We start from the raw sequence: 17,171 nt of genomic DNA, 5'->3' as shown, positions 1-17,171 counted from the left end.
GGGCGGTGCCACTGCCCCTCAAGGGGCGTCCATCCGCTTTCCTTCGGTGTCGCTAAGCTCTGTCCCAGCGGCGTCGGGCCCGAGTGGGGCCGGGAAAGGGGGTGTCCGGCCGTGCAGAGGCAAAGAGGGATTACGGAACGGGGTCCCTAGGCGGGAGGTCTGAGACCCCAGCAAGGGTCTGGATCGGAGGAGACTGCCGGGAACATCCTGGCAGCCAGCCAGCCAGCCGCGCAGGGTCAGGCTGTTTAGGAGACTCAGGGCATTCCGAATAGGCCTGGGCGCCCACCGGGTGTTGGGGTTCTGAGCCGACGGGGTCAGCTCCGACCACACGACTTGGCCATTTCGTGGGTTTCACATCGTCATCCAGCCTCGAAGCCAGCAGGATTGAAAAATTGCTTTAGCCAAATGTTCTTTTCCCTCTGAGGAGGGAGGCAGAGCCCGTCAGTCCAAGGAGACTAGAGTGGGATACCCTGGCTCTCAGAGGGTGGAGGGGGCAGAGGTTGAAGGGGGCGGCAGGATTGGAGAGCACCCTTCTTGAGCATCAAATGCCCCCTTCTCTGTTTTCATCTCTGCTGAGTGGGCTTGGGCGCGCTGATCCCCCTGGAGGAGGGACAGACGACGTTTGGCGGGCTCTGACCCTGCAGCCTTCATGTGGCTGCTGACAGGGACCCAGGAGGGAACAGACAAGGGGCGCGGCCTCGCCTCTCTCCCACCCCGCCTCCCTGGTGGCGGGGTTGACTATGTGGAGACGTGAGGGGACCCGCCGGCTGCCCCGGCCCTCCAGGACTCCGTCAGACACCCACACTGGGCTCCGAGGCAGGCTGGCGGCGAGCGGAACCGGAGCCCCAGCCTCGCCATGGGGCATAACGCGAGCTGGATCTCCCGGAACGCCAGCGAGCCGCGCAACACGTCGGGCGCCGAGGCTGCGAGCGCGAACCGCAGCGCGCTCGGGGAGTTCGGTGAGGCTCAGCTGTACCGCCAGTTCACCACCACTGTGCAGATCGTCATCTTCATAGGCTCGCTGCTCGGTAAGCCACCTGCGGGGCCTCCTCCGGCAGGGCTTCCCCGAGGGCGCAGGCTCTGGGAGCTCCGATCCGCCGTAACCAGAGCCGCGTGGGTTGCAAGTGCCTGGTCAAGTGCGATAGTTGAAGGAGGTCTAAGAATCCTGTAGTTACTGCAGTGAAGTTAAGCAGGAGTGGTCGACCCCAACCCTTAAGCTGGAAGCAGAACAGTTCCGATAGGTCTTTCTCTTGGCTGAGGTTGGTGCCTGGTCTGGGCAGAGGTCATCCTCCTTGCGGAATGCTTCGGGGTGGGCAAAGGGCTGCGCACATCATACTTTACCTCCTGGGTGCCAGGGAGCAGCGGTGGCTCCAACACTTGTTTACAAATAAGAACTAAGATTCTGTGGGATTTTGTTGCTGATGAAGGAATGTTACTCTCTTTTAAAAATGTATTTCACGCTACTACTATTCCCTATATAAAATATTATTTTTGCATATTTTATGGCTTGCCTCTTCAGAGCACCGACCTTCTGGTAAGCAACCCTGTGAAGTTAAACTTTATGTTGCCTTCAGCTATTTTGAAAATTCTCAAGTAAAACAAAACCCACCTTATTTCTCTACTTATATTTTGTTCGAGGTACAAAACAAAGATAACCCTAACCCTAACCCTAACCAAACCAAAACAAAAAACCCCAAACCAACTGCAACAGATTTCTTTCCTTGTTCAGGGGAGAAAAGATCAACTGAAGTGAGGGGCTAGTAAAAACTTATGTCCACTAGTAAGAATTACCTGTACTTCTCACTAGTCTTAAATGAGACTACTCTTTAGAGCTACTCTTTAAATGATGAATAATATAATTAATATTCATTTCAGTTGAGGTTTGCCCAACAATGCACACTATTTGTAAATATGTGTAAATTCTCTGATGTGGCATTTGGAAGGGTGAGAAGAGATTGTTTATGATTATATCTGATGTGTGCAAGAGTAGTGTTAAAGTTTCAAAGTAAGGATAGGTTTCTTTTCCCAGAACTTGTGGATTTTCACGGAAACTAAGATAACTGACATAAAAAAGACCATATTTGGAAGAATTTTAAGTGTTTGGTATTTCCCTTCATATTTTTTCTAGTTGTCATCATTCCATTACAGTCCATTCTTTTGTAATATTGGTTTTCCCCTTTTTTCATGAGTGCATTGTTAGACATTTCTGTGACTATATGTAGATCGATATGTGTGTTTTAAGATGTTTTTATGAGTGATGTTCACATTAACAAAAGCCTGTGTTCCAAAGACTTTATTAAACATTTACTAATCCTCTAATAGATACTAGGCATGATACATGGAGTTAAATTTCAATATTGTCACACTTACAGTGTAGATTACTGGGGAGGCTGGAGAAAGGGCTGTAAATTTTATTTTTGCAGGTTTTCTCTGCAGAAATAAAATGTATGGCCGTGTGTGTGTGTGTTAATTTTCCTCATTGGTAACGTAGAAAAAAGATGGTGTTGGGAGACATTTTTTAATGATTCAACTAAAAAAAATTTGAGTACTATTGAAATAGAAGACAGAGCATGTGTGTAAAAGACAGCAAATAATGGACATTTAATAAGTTACTTCTGCTTCCCATGTCCTTTCCATTTTTTAGCTTGCATTGGATTCAGGAATTCTTAGGTAAATATGATCTTATTTCAGCTCTTTTCCACATAGCACTTCTGAGTGACATGCAAAAACTTCTTTCATGGATCTCTTAAAAGAGGAGACTTAATTTTCTCTTGATATGCCTCCCTTGACCTAGGAAGACATATTTTCCCCCTTTCACATTACTTGGGTCCGCCTAAGAAGAATTCCATTTGCTCCTTTCTATTTTCAGAAAGTATAAATATAGATAGTATTTTTGATTTTCTTGAAAGCTTAACTGAATTGTAATATTTCCCTGTGTATTTGTTATTTACTGGTATTTTTGATTCATTGTTCTCTAAAGAGCTGATCCCTTCAAATATATCTGTGTACTTTCATATTCTCCTGGTAATGCCGTTTGAGGCTTAGAGCTTACTTCCTAAGCCATGTGCAGTCAGCTGCAGGGCAAGTAAACTTGGGAAGCTTAGTTTGAAAGCCCCGAAATAGAGAAGAATAATAGATTAGGAATGGAGAAAGGTAAAACTGTGGGAGGATGGAATAATATCTAGAATAAATAACTGATTTAGTCTACCTATTTCTTCTGTCCCCAAACATAAGCCAATGAGTCTCTCCTGAATTTTTTCTGTTAAACAAATTCAAATATACTTCCCATATTCTCTAAATAGATTTCTTTTTATTAGGCTTTTTATAAGCCCATTATTATGTGAAAATAATTCTTTTGTACTATTTATGTCTTGCAGCTCTTTTTGGAAACTGTTTTAGTGCCCTGTAATAGGAAAAATCCCTAACAAATTGGAATAACTGTAATATTCCAACCATTGGGAACATTATTTGCTGTGTTGAAAATGAACTCAAGAGTTATATATGTTATTATTCAAATAATATACCTTTGGGGGGTTTGTGTAAACTAATGTTCCTCAGACTTCTTTATGAAAAGTTATGGGATATCTTCAGATATGAAGAGGATCTTGAAAGAGAGTTAATTTAGATTCTCTTTTGGCAAATAGATGGCACACACTATTTTTAGTCATCAACAGTGTGAAATCAAAAACTCAACAAGATTTGGAGTCACCATTTCTATTAAATACTATGGATTGAACTCCATAGGGTTGACCTTTTTTTCCCCTCACTCTACATGGATTCTCAGTTCAAGTGAGAGTGGGCTCCTTTTTGGTACTTTGACTTTAAAAAAGTCAGCAGTTACGACCTAGCTTATTACCTCTAACCTACTCCTTCACAGATTACTTGTCATCTGTGCCTGTCTCATTGTAGGCATAGGATATATTTTTAAATAAATGAATTTTCTGTTAATTAAAGAAAATTATCCCTGTGGACAACAGCCAGCATTTCTGTATACTGCACCAAAATTTATTTTAAAATAGAGAAATCAGCTTTCCCTCCTCCTGCCAAACATCATATATGTGGTTCTTGTTTTTAAGCTGTATCCACTTTCCCTACTATTGTAGACTAAATATTTGCAAACCCCAGATTCATATGTTAAAGCTCTAAACCCAGTGCAACAGATGGTATTACGAGGTGAGGCCAGGAGTGGGATTGTGGCTCAGTGGTGGAGTTCTTGCCTCAAAAGTGTGAGGCACTGGGTTCGATCCCAGCACCACATAAAAACAAAGGCATTGAGTCCATACACAACTAAAAAAATATTTAAAAAAGAAAGGTGAGGCCTTTGGTAGTTAATCAAGTTTAGATAAAGTCATGAGGGTGGTGTCCTCATGATGGAACTGGTTGCAGAGAGCTTGCTTGTTTATCTTCCTAACCTGAGAGGACATAGCAAGAAGACTGCTGCCTATAAGTGATGAAGAGGGTCCTCTCCACAACTTGTTCCTGCTGGTATCTGATCTGGTACTTCGTAGCTTCCAGAACTGTTAGAAATAAATGTTGTTTAAGCCATTTCTATTATGATATTTTGTCATAGCATCCTGAGCACACTAATACACTTAGAGGTATATAGTGAGCCAGCATGAAATAAATGATTCCAAGTAATGTCTAATTTATTTGGGGCTTGATAACATGTGGTAGTTATTAAAGTATTCATTTCAGAGGGAAGATGGGGGTGCTGGGGATATAACTCAATGGTAGAGCACTTTTTTAGCATGTGAGAGCCCTTGGGTTTAGTCCCCAGCACAGTTAAAAAGTAAACAAACAAACAAAAGGAAAGATAGGGGACTGAATTGCTGAATCTGTTCAATAGATGATATGGACCATTTTTAAATGAAGAATAAATTTTATTAATAACATTTTATTGATATTAATTTTATTAATAACAATAATAACATTTTTCCTGAAATTTTACTCAGAGCTTGTGATACAGAATTTAATTTTGTAAGAGTAATGTTTTTATCTTGGTGTTGTTTATTTTTTATTTGTTCTTTTTAGATACACATGACAGGAGAGTATTTTGAATTGTTATACATACATTATTATACATGTATAACTTATTCTAATTAGGACCCCATTCCTATGGTTGAACATGATGTTCAATTACACTGGTTATGTATTCATATATGTACATAGGAAAGTTATGTCTGATTCATTCTACTGTCTTTCCTATTCCTAATCCCCTCTTCCCTTAATTCCCTTTTGTCTAATACAACAAATTCTATTCTTCCTCTCTCCCGGGCTTATTGTGTGTCAGCATGTCAGCATCCACATATCCGAGAGAACATTTGGCCTTTAGTTTTGGGGAATTGGCTTATTTCATTTAGCATGATAGTCTCCAGTTCCATCCATTTACCAGCAAGTGCCATAATTTCATCCTTTTTTTATGGCTGAGTAAATAAACACCATTTTTGCTTATGTTTACTCATAGTCTTCCAGCAAATCATGAGGCACCAGCAATGATCATGATACTTGATTGATAGAGAAATGTACCTTTGATACTAATTGAAATTAACCACATACTGGCTGAATAATTGTTGGAATTCCTCACTTAAATGCTTAATAGAAAATGTGTTAATATTAGTTTGTACTTGTAATTCATAATTACAAAGAATGATTTTTTAGTTAGCCATAATTATAGCCAATAGTATTGCAATACCAAAGCCTTACTTCTACCTGCTATTTCTTTTGGCATACCTACAAACCTACTAGACAATATCAAGAATAAAGGATCCTAAATTAAGGAGTCAGGAAATAGTAGGGTGATAGTCTGGGTAGGTGAACCTAATATTATTTCCTCACTTTGTTTTTTATTTCCATATGATGGATGTATTCCCAACCCATTCTTATAAAATAGGCAGAGAAAATCAATCTGACCTCCATCTGAATGAAATTCTGGTTGCTAACCATATGCTTCTCCTTTCTTGGCCTTTGTATGCATATCTTTTAACTTTCCAATTCTTGGAATTTAAATTTTTTAAGAACTTAAAAAAATTTTAATTTTTAAGATTTGTTTTAATTAGTTATACATGACAGTGGAATGCAAATTGATATATCATATATAATGGAGTATAATTTCTCATTCTTCTGGTTATACATGATGTAGAATCCCACTGGTCATATAGTTATATATGTACATAGGGTAATAATGTCTGATTCAGTCTACTATCCTTTCTATTCCTATACCCCCCTCCCCTCCCTTCACTCCCCTCTACCTAAACTGACTATATTTTTCCCTACCCACTCCCCACCATTGTGAATTAGCATCCTCATATCAGAGAAAAATTTGGCCTTTGGTTTTTTGGGATTGGCTTATTTTGCTTAGCATGATATTTTCCAGCTCCATCCTTTTATCAGAAAGTGCCATAATTTTATTCTTTTTTAAGGCTGAGTAATATTCCATTGTGTGTATATATATGACTTTTTTTTTATCCATTCATTCTGTTGGAGATCACCTAGGTTGGTTCCATAGTTTAGCTACTGTTTGAAAAACTTTAAAAAATACAGCTTTATTGATAAAATTTGTACACTACAGAATTCACACAAAGGATACTTACTACTCAGTGGTTTTTAGTATATTCACAGAGTTCTGAAACCATCACCATTATTGAAATCCAGAACATTTTTTATCATCCCACGAATAAACCATATACCCATTAGCAGTTGTTCCCTCATTTCTCTCAATACCTTGTACCAGAAGCAACCACTAATCTACTTTCTGACTCCATAGATTTACCTGTTCTAGATATTTCATATGGAAATGGCTAGGGTCAAACATTATTTGGTCTTTGTGACTGGCCTTTTTCACTTGTCGTATTTTTTGTTTGCAGTCATGTTGTAGCATGTATCTAGCAGAACTTCATTCCTTTTTTATGGCCAAATAATACTTCATTGTATAGATATACTACATTTTGTGTATCCATCCATCATGATGACATTTGAGTTATTTTCACTTTTTGGCTGTTATGAATAATACTGCTATGAATATTCACATGTATGTTTTGATGTAGACATGTTTTCAGTTTTGGGTATATATACCTTGGAGTAGAATTTTTGGGTAATATGGTAACTCTATGTTTATCCTTTTTAGGAACTGCCAGACTGTTTTCCAAAGTGGTGGCGTGATTTTATATTTCCATTGGCAGTACATGATGTTCCTGATTTCTTCACAATCTTGTCAATATTTGTTATTATTTTTCTTTTTGAGTATAGCCATTATAGTGGAAGTGAAATGGTATCTCATTATGGTTTTGATTTATATTTCCCTAATAACTAATGTTATTCAGTATATTTTCATGTGCTTATTATTCATTTGTGTATCTTCTTTGATGTGATATCTATTCAGATCTTTTGCCCATTTTAAATTGGGGCATTTATACCTGGTGTGGTGGCACACAACTGTAACCCCAAGTATGTTGGAGGCTGAGGCAGGAGGATTGCAAGGTTCAGACTAGCTTGAGGAACTTAGTGAGACCCTGTCTCAAAATAAAACAAGACAAAACACAAGCAAAAAGGACTAGAGATTTAGCTCAATGATACTTACCTAGCATGAATGAGACCCTGAGTTTGATTCCTAGTACCACAAAAATATAGATAGTTAAATAATTACACAGAGTTATTTGTCTTTATTGTTGATTGTTGGAGTTCCTTAAATATTCGGGATACTAGACCTTATTATATATATGATTTGCAATTCATTTCTCCCACTTTATGGGTTATCTTTTTCATTTTCTTGTTCTGTCTTTTGAAACAAGGATTTTATTGAGCTGAAGTTATCTAATTTTGTTGTTGTTTGTGCTCTTGATGTCATATCTAAGAAATCATTACCTGATCTAAGGTTATCAAGATGTACTCTTAAATTTTTTTGTGTTGCTGGGGATTGAACCCAGGGCCTTATGCACACAAGGCAAGCAATCTACCAACTGAGCTATATCCCCAGCCTCTTAAATTTTTTGTAAGAGATTTATAGATCATTTCTTTGATTCATTTAGTTTAGGTCTTTGATCCATGTGTATTTATTTTTGCATATGTATGAACAAGGAATCCAAATTCATTCCTTTGCATGTGGACATCCAGTTGTCCCAGCATCATTTGTTGAAAAGACATTTTTTTCCCTGTCAATTGTTTTGATGCTCTATTGGATCTTGTGAAAATTTCTGATGTCATCATCCTATTGAAGGATTATTATAAATCTTTGACAAGGAATAAATAAATCTATTTTCCCACATGGTAATTTATGTTCTTTAAAAACATGATCTAGAAACAGAATTTCCCAGAGTCATGGAGGAGACTAATGACTTATTTTATAACATATTAATAGAGATTTATTTGAAGTAGAATTAGATAATAACTTCCTCTGTGTTTTTCAATTCTTCAACTTAAATGAGCAATAAGGTTCATTTAATGTGTGTTAGTATACTTTGTCTGTGTCAGGGTTCAGTCTTTTGTAACTGATGGGATATTGATAAATTTTCTGGCTATATCATAACTCTGCTTGCTACATTAATGTTTTTAACAGGAACCACTGTCATATAAATTTTTGCTATATGTCTACTAACAACTTAGCTAACTCCAGAAATATTTAAAATGATTCCACTTTTACAAATGTTCTAGTGACATTGAGCTCATTGGAATAGAAGGACATATGTATTTAAAACGTGGCCAATTGTCTTATTTTTCTTTACTGGTCCTATTTTGTTCTAGACCTTACTTAATCTATGGTTCTATACTACTGAAATACAGACATTCTTTTCTTTAGGATTAGAAGTTTTAACCTTTGCAAGAACCCCATCAGAACAGTATTTATATGGTGTTAAAATATCCCTTTATGTTGATAGCTAAAGTATAGTGGTAGACATTGGTAGACAAAAGTAGCTATTATATCTATAGTAGTAGATATTGGTAGGCAAAAGTAACTAATTTACTGTCTGGATTTTTCAGTTTAGCCACTTTTTTTGGCCCCAAAGTATAATCTCCAAATATTCCTACTGCGAATAAAGTATGCTTTTACTTTATTATTCGGTTTTGTAAAATGGGAGGAAATTTGTCTCAAAATAGGAAGAAACAGACATGGCTGTATTTTCTGCTGGGGTGTCTAAATCTCTGAAAGTATTTTTTCCATAATTTGCCAAAGACTTTCCCCACATACCATTTTTCTGAATAAGCCATTTAAGTTGACTAGTGACTCGAAGCTGTTGGGAAATCTGCTTTATTGTCAAGGATCTTCCATGCTAGCTGGCTAGAAAATTGTTAGTAGACATATAGCATAAAAACTTAGAGGAGTTTTTGCAAGGAAGGTAGGAGTGACTGTAGGCAAAATTTGAAAGGTTTTACTCTAGGCATCACGAAAAAGCAATAAAGCATTGTCTTCAGAAAAATCAACTCTCATTTTCAGAGTTTTTATTCCACTTCTTAGGTACTTCTTATTTTCTTTTTAGCCTTTTGGATGCCAAGTGATGTTATTCTGTGCTGTTTATATATATGAATATCCTCTCTTCCAGTGTCTGAATATCTTCTCTTCCATGTCATTGTGACATGCTACATAAAGAAACCATTTTAAATTTTGACATTAGCAGTTGTTAATGTATTGACTTTTAAAGTCACTTTTTAAATAAAGAAGTTCACTATCTATAAGCAGAAAGAATGAATAACTTTAACAGCATTTCATATATTTGATAACAAAATAGTAGCAGGTAGCATGGATCTTTTAGAAACCTCCAGTCACATTGTATGGGCAAACCTATGGCATGTAAGCCAGTTAGAAAAGTTGAGGGTTTCAGATACACCTATATAGGAGCAGGAGGGTATCAGATTGATACCAGTATCTAGTTCTTTATGGTTTTAATTCCCTCTTTTATCTCTGTTCTAACCAACTTTCATAGATTTTCTAATTGATGATTTGGCCTCCTTTAATCACAGGGCTAAACCAGTGCCCCAAATGGTTTATATCTGTGTGCACCAACTTCGTGGCTGTGTGAAAACCATATTCCATATCTTCCAGCCACATTGCCCCAAACTTTGTGTTTTGCTTCCTACGCAGTTGGGAACATGGCCATGTAGTTGCCCCCTGCCTCTATGGTAATGAAGGCTTTGTCCCAGTCTCCCCCTACTCTATGCACCATATTCTCTCTGTGTTGTAAATTCACATGTCACTGCATGGCATAGTATGTCTCTTATTTGGAGGTACTGGTAATATAACTCTTCAGTGGTGCTCAGTCTTACTGATAAATTAAATCCTAGGTACATTTTAAAGCAGTCTCTTTTATAATTTTAAAAATACCATTTTAAATTGTTACCTTGGGACACTTATTGCATCCACCAACTCTCACATATGGTGGATCATTTTTGTGTGTTTTCTGAGTTTTTTATTGTAAGGTCATCTTTTTCTGAAGCATTCTCTGAGATTTTGGCCATAGAAATGGCCTTCAGAATAGTTTGACATTTGCTCTTGCTAGGTGTGTCAGGGTAATTGTCAGCCGAAGACCTCAGTCATGGGAAAAGACACATTTCTTGTCTTCCCTGAGGCAAAGCACAATTTTTAACCTCTTTTTCATTGAGATAGTCACCCTTTGAATATTCTGGATGTATGCAAGGATTTCTACTCCAATTCTGCATCTAGTATTCAGGGTCTAGTATTCAGTCCCTATATGGTTGTTGAAACTTGAAGTTAACTGTGAGGGCCCACTTTCAGGGCTGAAAAATCAGACCCCAATACAAGCATTTATTTCTCTTTTTATTTCATGCAGTGAGGAATTACCTTTTATATCTGTTAAGCTCAGCTATGAATTTAAAGATGTCTTCTGTTTGTTTTTTTTTGGTGCTGGGGATAGAACCCGGGGCCTTCGTGCATGCAAGGCAAGCACTCTACCCACTGACCTATATCCCCAGCCCAAGATTTCTTCTGTTTGACCCAGCCTATTTTACTTCTTTGTAACAGTATTCTAAGTTTATAAAATTTAGTCTACTGTGTTGCCACAATCAGAAGTTGCCACAATCAGAATCACAATCAGAAGAATAAGCAAAATGTATTACAAGCAGAAAGTGGGATTATTGTTAGACTTGATTCCAGAAGATATTTAACCAAAATTTAGATTGCTAGAAAGGGTCATGGTGAGATCTGATCAGAGTAAGGATGCCTTGGAAGATTAAATAAAATTAGTAGTTTTGGGAATTTAGCTAAGAAACATTAAGAATATTTAGATCGGGCTGGGGATGTGGCTAAAGCGGTAGCGCGCTCGCCTGGCATGCGTGCGGCCCGGGTTCGATCCCCAGCACCACATACAAACAAAGATGTTGTGTCCACCGATAACTAAAAAATAAATATTAAAAAAATTCTCTCTCTCTCTCTCTCTCTCTCTCTCACACACACACACTCTCTCTTTAAAAAAAAAGAATATTTAGATCTATTTTGAATATTTGATCAGTTTGACCTATAAATACTGCAATTTTATATGATTCAAATGAATATTAGTTTTTAAAAACCAAACATTAATGCTGAAATAAATTGGGTTAATAAAGGCATATTAAAAATTGTGAGAGAATTATCTGAATACAAAATATTGGAATATTTATGAAATACAAATTCAAGGTGGATATTGGTATATTTGTGCTATTCAAATTTGAGTTTGGATATGAAGAAGTGTACTTTTGAGAGTACCTGGAAGACAGTGAGAGTTTTGGGAAGAACATTCAAGTCCATTTGTTTCACCATAAAAAAAGTTAACTCAATATGAGTCAAAGACATAGAAATTATACTAAAAACTATGTGACTCCTAGAAGAAAATGCAGGGCCAACACACCAACATATATAAGCACAGGCAATGACTTTCTCAATAGGACCCCTAAAGTTTAGGACATAATGCCAAGAGTTAATAAATAGGATGACATCAAATTAAAAAGTTTCTGTATAACAAAGGAAACAATTAAGAATGTGAAGAGAGAATCTATCTACAAAATGGGAGAAAATTTTTGCTAGCTATCCAGAATATAGAAAGAACTTAAAAACTTTACACCCAAATAACCTAATTAATAAATGGGCAAATTAAGTAACCAGACACTTCTCAAAATAAGAAATACAAATGGCTAACAAATATATGAAAAAATGTTCAACATGGTTAGCAATTAGGGAAATACAAATAAAAACTACACTGAGATTTCATCTCACTCCAGTTATAATACAAACAATAATAAATGCTGGAGAGTATGGGGAATAAAAGGAACATTTTTACACTGTTGGTGGAATTGTGAAATAGCACAATCACTATGAAAATCACTATGGAGGCTTCTCAAAAGACTAGGAATGGAATTACCATATGACCAGCTATACTGTTCCTTTGTATTTTCTTAGAGAATTAAAGTCATCATACTTAAGTTATATGTGCATATGTGCATACTCATGTTCACAGCAGCACAATTCATAATAGTCAAACTACGGGACCAGCCAAGGCGCCTATCAACAGATGAATGGATATAGAAAATGTGGCATTTATATACAATGGAGTTTTATTCAGTCATAAAGAAGAAGGGAATTATATAATTTGTAGGAAAAAGGATGAAACTTGAGAACATGATGTTAAGCAAAATAAGCCAAACTCAGAAAGTCAAGGGTCATATGTTCTTTCATATGTGGAAGCTAGAGCTAAGGAGAAATGAAAAGAAAGATGGTGGGAGGATTTCATGAAAATCAAAGGAAGATCAGTAGACTAGAGGAAAGGGACTAAGGGGAGGGAGGAGAAGAGGGAAGGGGAAAATACTGGGGAATGATATTGATCAAATTATATTGTTATATCATGTGCACGTATTAATATGTAACAAATCCCTGCATTGTGTACAACTATAATTCACCAATAAAAATATGGAAAATAACCTTTTGTATCTAAATACCTGCTTTTGATTTTGGAACTTCAATAAATTTTACTGATGAATGAGTAAGTAAATTTGTTTCCCTATTATTTTACACTCATAAAACATTAAATTTATAAATCTTTCCTTTTAATCTCACAGTTTCTGGGTATCTGAAAATGTACCCCCTAGGTCCAATGCAGAGCCCACAATTTGAGTGAGGTAAATTCATTTTGCAAGTGAGGGGTAAGGCAATCCTGAGAATTGGAAGGAGGGGGCAAACCTGAGTTTTTTTTTTTTAATCTAAAAAAGTTTTAAACCCAATCTTTAGCCTTAGATCTTTTAGCCTTTACACTTGAATAAGTGCTATACCTGTTGTATAGCTGCTTCTAGGACTCCTGTTCCTAAGCCTAGATTAATCGGTAATTATAGAACTTAATTATACAACTTTGATTTGTGTAAGTTTGAATCTACTAAAATTTCATCATGAAGCTAGGGCATTATAAAGGATTACTGACAAAAGGAATGATAAATAAAGACTCTTCTCACATGATAAGGTATGGCCAAAATTCTGTAAGCCAAGTGTAACCTTTAATCCTCCCAGTTATTACTGTACCATGAAAAATAAAAAAAACACCCCTCCCTCAAACACATACAAAGATTTCTTTTGACAGCAGTGTACTGGAAACTCAAATGCTCCTGCTTAGGAAATGTGTTGTTTTCTTTTGCTGTTGCATTCCAAGCAATTTATTAAAAAAGTCTTCATACTTACTCAAACAATATTTTGATTGGTGGCCACACTTGATTCTGGGAAACAGTTCTTTTTGCCCTATACTGGAAACTTGCTTCACCAGATCTAAGACACTGAAAAACTTTCAGTCTATGCCACAAATACTAGGCAAGTTGACACTTTAAATCAATTTCTAACAATGATTTATTATTCATTTTGGAATTTTTGGCTTGGTTTTTGTTTTTGTTATGTTTTGTTTTTTCTTCCTATGAGTAAAATAGAAGAATTAGCAGCAAAGCATGAAACATACTTTTTAAATTTTTTTCTGGCTTCCTCACTTTTTTTCTTTTGCTTGGTTTCAAAAATGCAGAAAAGATTTTTGAAATTGTCATAAACCCACCACTCAGAAGTAACAGATTTTTATAATATTTGTTTCAAATATTTTTATATTTTTTCATATTTATAAAAATATTACAGGTATAATTGATGGTTCCCCATGCCTCTCCTAAATCTGTTCTATCCCTTCTTTTTCAGAGCCAGATGCCTTGCTGGATTTGTTGTACAGTAAAAACTTCCTTCCTGTTTTTGTCCTGTTGATTCTGCATGTTGCTTGCCTGTGGTTATTAAGTTTACCAATCAAAACTTAATTAATGACTAGTACAGGGATAAATGATTCTATATGCAATGTTAATTTCCAAATGGTGTCATGTAGTCTAGAAAGAATATATGTGTAGAGTTTAAGAAATTCATAGAGGGCCTCTAATAAGGACAGCCAAAGAGGATTTTGCTAATGGAAGAGGAGTGTTTTCTGATAGTTTAGGTGTATTTGACCTTCGACTTATCTGTCAACATGGTGAATAGCAAACAAGAAGACTGTGTCAGGCTTACTTTTACATTATGCTTTCCAGTTTGTAATATACCATATTATTTCATTCCATCACCATTCATTCCATTCATAATAACCTTGTGAAATGATGCAGGGGACATTTTCTATTTTCATTTTCTCACCAAGCCCTTTCCCCCTAACAGCACTGCCCTCCCCTAATAACATGTGCATATCCATTGGTGACTCTTCCGTGCAATATTCATCAGGGTTCTTAGCTGCAGACAACAAAAAAGCTATGTTAGTCAGATTTCTGCTGCTCTAACAAAACACAGAGATTATGGAGGAAAGATTTATTTTGGCTCATGGTTTTAGAGGTTTCAAGTCAATGACCAGTAGTTCCATTGCTTTTTGTCCTGTGGTGAGGCAGAACATCCACCATGGGGAGTGTTTGGTGGAGCAAAGCTACTCACTTCGTGGCAGCCAGGAAGGAGGTGGGGTGAGAGGAGAGGCTGGGATCCCAATATCCCCTTCAAGGGCAGGCTCCATGACTTCACTTCCTTCTACTTGGTCTACCTCCTAAAAGTTTCACCACCTCCCAGTAGCACCACAGACTGGGAACTAAGTCTTCAACACATGGGCCTTTGGGGGAAACTCTAGATCAAAACTACTGTAAGATCCTACTGGCAAAAGAAGGGATAGCTACCAAAGCATTTAGTAAAGAAAAACTTTACTTGCAAAGATGAATTTCAAGGGAGTTCAGGCTTTGGAAGGGAGTTTGACTTGCCAACTGTAGAAAAGGCTTACAGAAAAGGCTCAAGATTTCATTGTTTTGGGGAACAGGACTAGAATAGAGAAGTTTTTTTTTTTTCTTTCCCTAAAGTATGTCTACTTTGGTGGTCAGATGAAAGTGCTTACATGTGCTGTGGGTGAGTCCTAGGAAACAAAACCCTCGTGGCAGTTTGTGGTGTGTAGAGGAAGCCCAGGGTGTCTGGCAGGTGTTTGGTTGGGGGAATCAGCAGCTTTTTTTTTTTTTCAAATGACCAGTGTCCAGCTCTCAGGATGGTCAGTACAGAGCATTTCTGTGAGGCTGAGATGAGTGTCCTTAGCTGATCAGAGCTTAAGGCTGGGAGGAGAGAAGAAGAGCTTCTGATTGTGGACACAATTTACACCCACCTACTTAAGTTCTTCTTGCCCACTTTCCTTGGGAACTTCTTTTGGGTGGTACTTGAATCATAAACTTGTACCATAACTGCAAGGGTTTCTACAACATTATGCTTTCCAAGAAAGTAGCAGACACTCCAGTTTGGTTCATTCAACATTCCCTCTATAATCCTTGTAGCTTTCCAAGCTTTGTAGCAGAAGGTAGTAAAAAATTGAAAGGGTTATAGAGGGAATGTTGAATGAACCAAACTAGAGTGTCTGCTATTTTCTACTTCACATGGTTCTTCCATGACTGCTCCTCATAGTACTCTGTTTAGCCCCATTCCCATTCTGGGATAGACGGGTAGCCTCATGAGCCAGGCCTTGCTGATCCCAGTATCCTGTTTCCCTGCCCGTGGTGAGTAAGCCAGGGCTGGTCATGGGATCCCAGCTTGATCCATCAAACCAAAGTCCTTGATGTAGTGATGCTGGTAGAGAAGTCTTCTTCTGAAGGGTTTGTTGAGTAGTGATAGTGGAAACTGAGAGCTGTCTGCTTAGGAGAGAATGAGGATGGAGAGAGAACCAGAGGTGAGGATGAGATGGGGAGAAAGGAAAAATGAGATATAGGGGGACAGCAAAGAGGAGAGGTGGAGCAAGTGAATCCAGCTGTTGTTTGATTCCTCGGTGAACCCGAGCCTAATTCTATCCCTGTATGTTCCAATTACACAAACCACCAAACCCAAATCTTCAGATTATTTTATTTATTTATTAATAGTTTTTTTTCAGTTGTAGATAGACACGATACCTTTTATTTTATTTATTTATTTTTATGTGGTGCTGGGGATCAAATCAAGGGATTCACATGTGCTAGGCAAGCGCTCTTCCACTGAGCCACAACCCCAGCCCCCAGATCTCCCTTTTAACTTAAACTTGTTGGAGTTGTATGTCTGTCACACACAATAGAAATATCCTGTATGATACAGTGTTTTGGGCAATAAATGCATATTCTACATTTGATTAAATGAATTCAGAAGATTAGAAACTTGTTTAATAGCACATTTTCATAGCCCAGCAAGGCCTGATTGCAATGGGAATTGGATACCCAGGAAGAACCCTGGCTGAAACCCAGGCCATGAGAATGGAGCAGGAGCTAGAAATGCCGTGGCAGTTGGAGAGATGCTCACCAGAATGGAAAAGGACTGTTATAGTCCAGGAGTGGAAGGTCATGCTCAGGCTCAAAGAGTCATGAGCATGGGAATGTAAAGGTGCTGGAAGCAGTAGAGTTGTCAGAAACTCGTGGGTATGTAGCAGTAGAAGTCCAGAGGTCTAATGGACCAGGAAATATTCTAATAGATCAGGGAATATTTTGGCAAGTGACCTAAATCAGCCTACAGCTTCTGATTCTTTTTATCTCTTAGTTAAACCTCTCTTTTTAGTCAACAGCTTTTACCACATAAATAGTTGTGGGTAGTGAATTAATATAAAATAGTAGCAAGGGAAAAAATCTAGCTGTGTTAGAAAAGGAAAATATTGCAATTAGATGTAGCTGCCTAGAAGATGGTGAGCTCAAGAGTCTCTGAATTGTCAGCTGGCTTCTGCTTT

The 17,171-nt window shown here is 37.6% G+C and overlaps 1 protein-coding gene across 1 annotated transcript in view; it reads left to right on the top strand.

Annotated features, from left to right (window-relative positions):
* Gpr176 (G protein-coupled receptor 176) overlaps positions 1-17,171 on the top strand; it is a 121,129-nt gene continuing 103,958 nt past the window's right edge. The window contains exon 1 of the mRNA XM_027926246.2: positions 1-1,028. Coding sequence (XP_027782047.1) covers positions 857-1,028 — 172 coding nt within the window. The 5' untranslated portion in view covers positions 1-856. The remainder of the gene's footprint in view (positions 1,029-17,171) is intronic.

This window comes from Marmota flaviventris, chromosome 2, assembly GCF_047511675.1.
Source record: "Marmota flaviventris isolate mMarFla1 chromosome 2, mMarFla1.hap1, whole genome shotgun sequence".
Lineage (NCBI taxonomy): Eukaryota > Metazoa > Chordata > Mammalia > Rodentia > Sciuridae > Marmota > Marmota flaviventris.
This window is presented reverse-complemented; position numbering and strand designations above follow the sequence as displayed.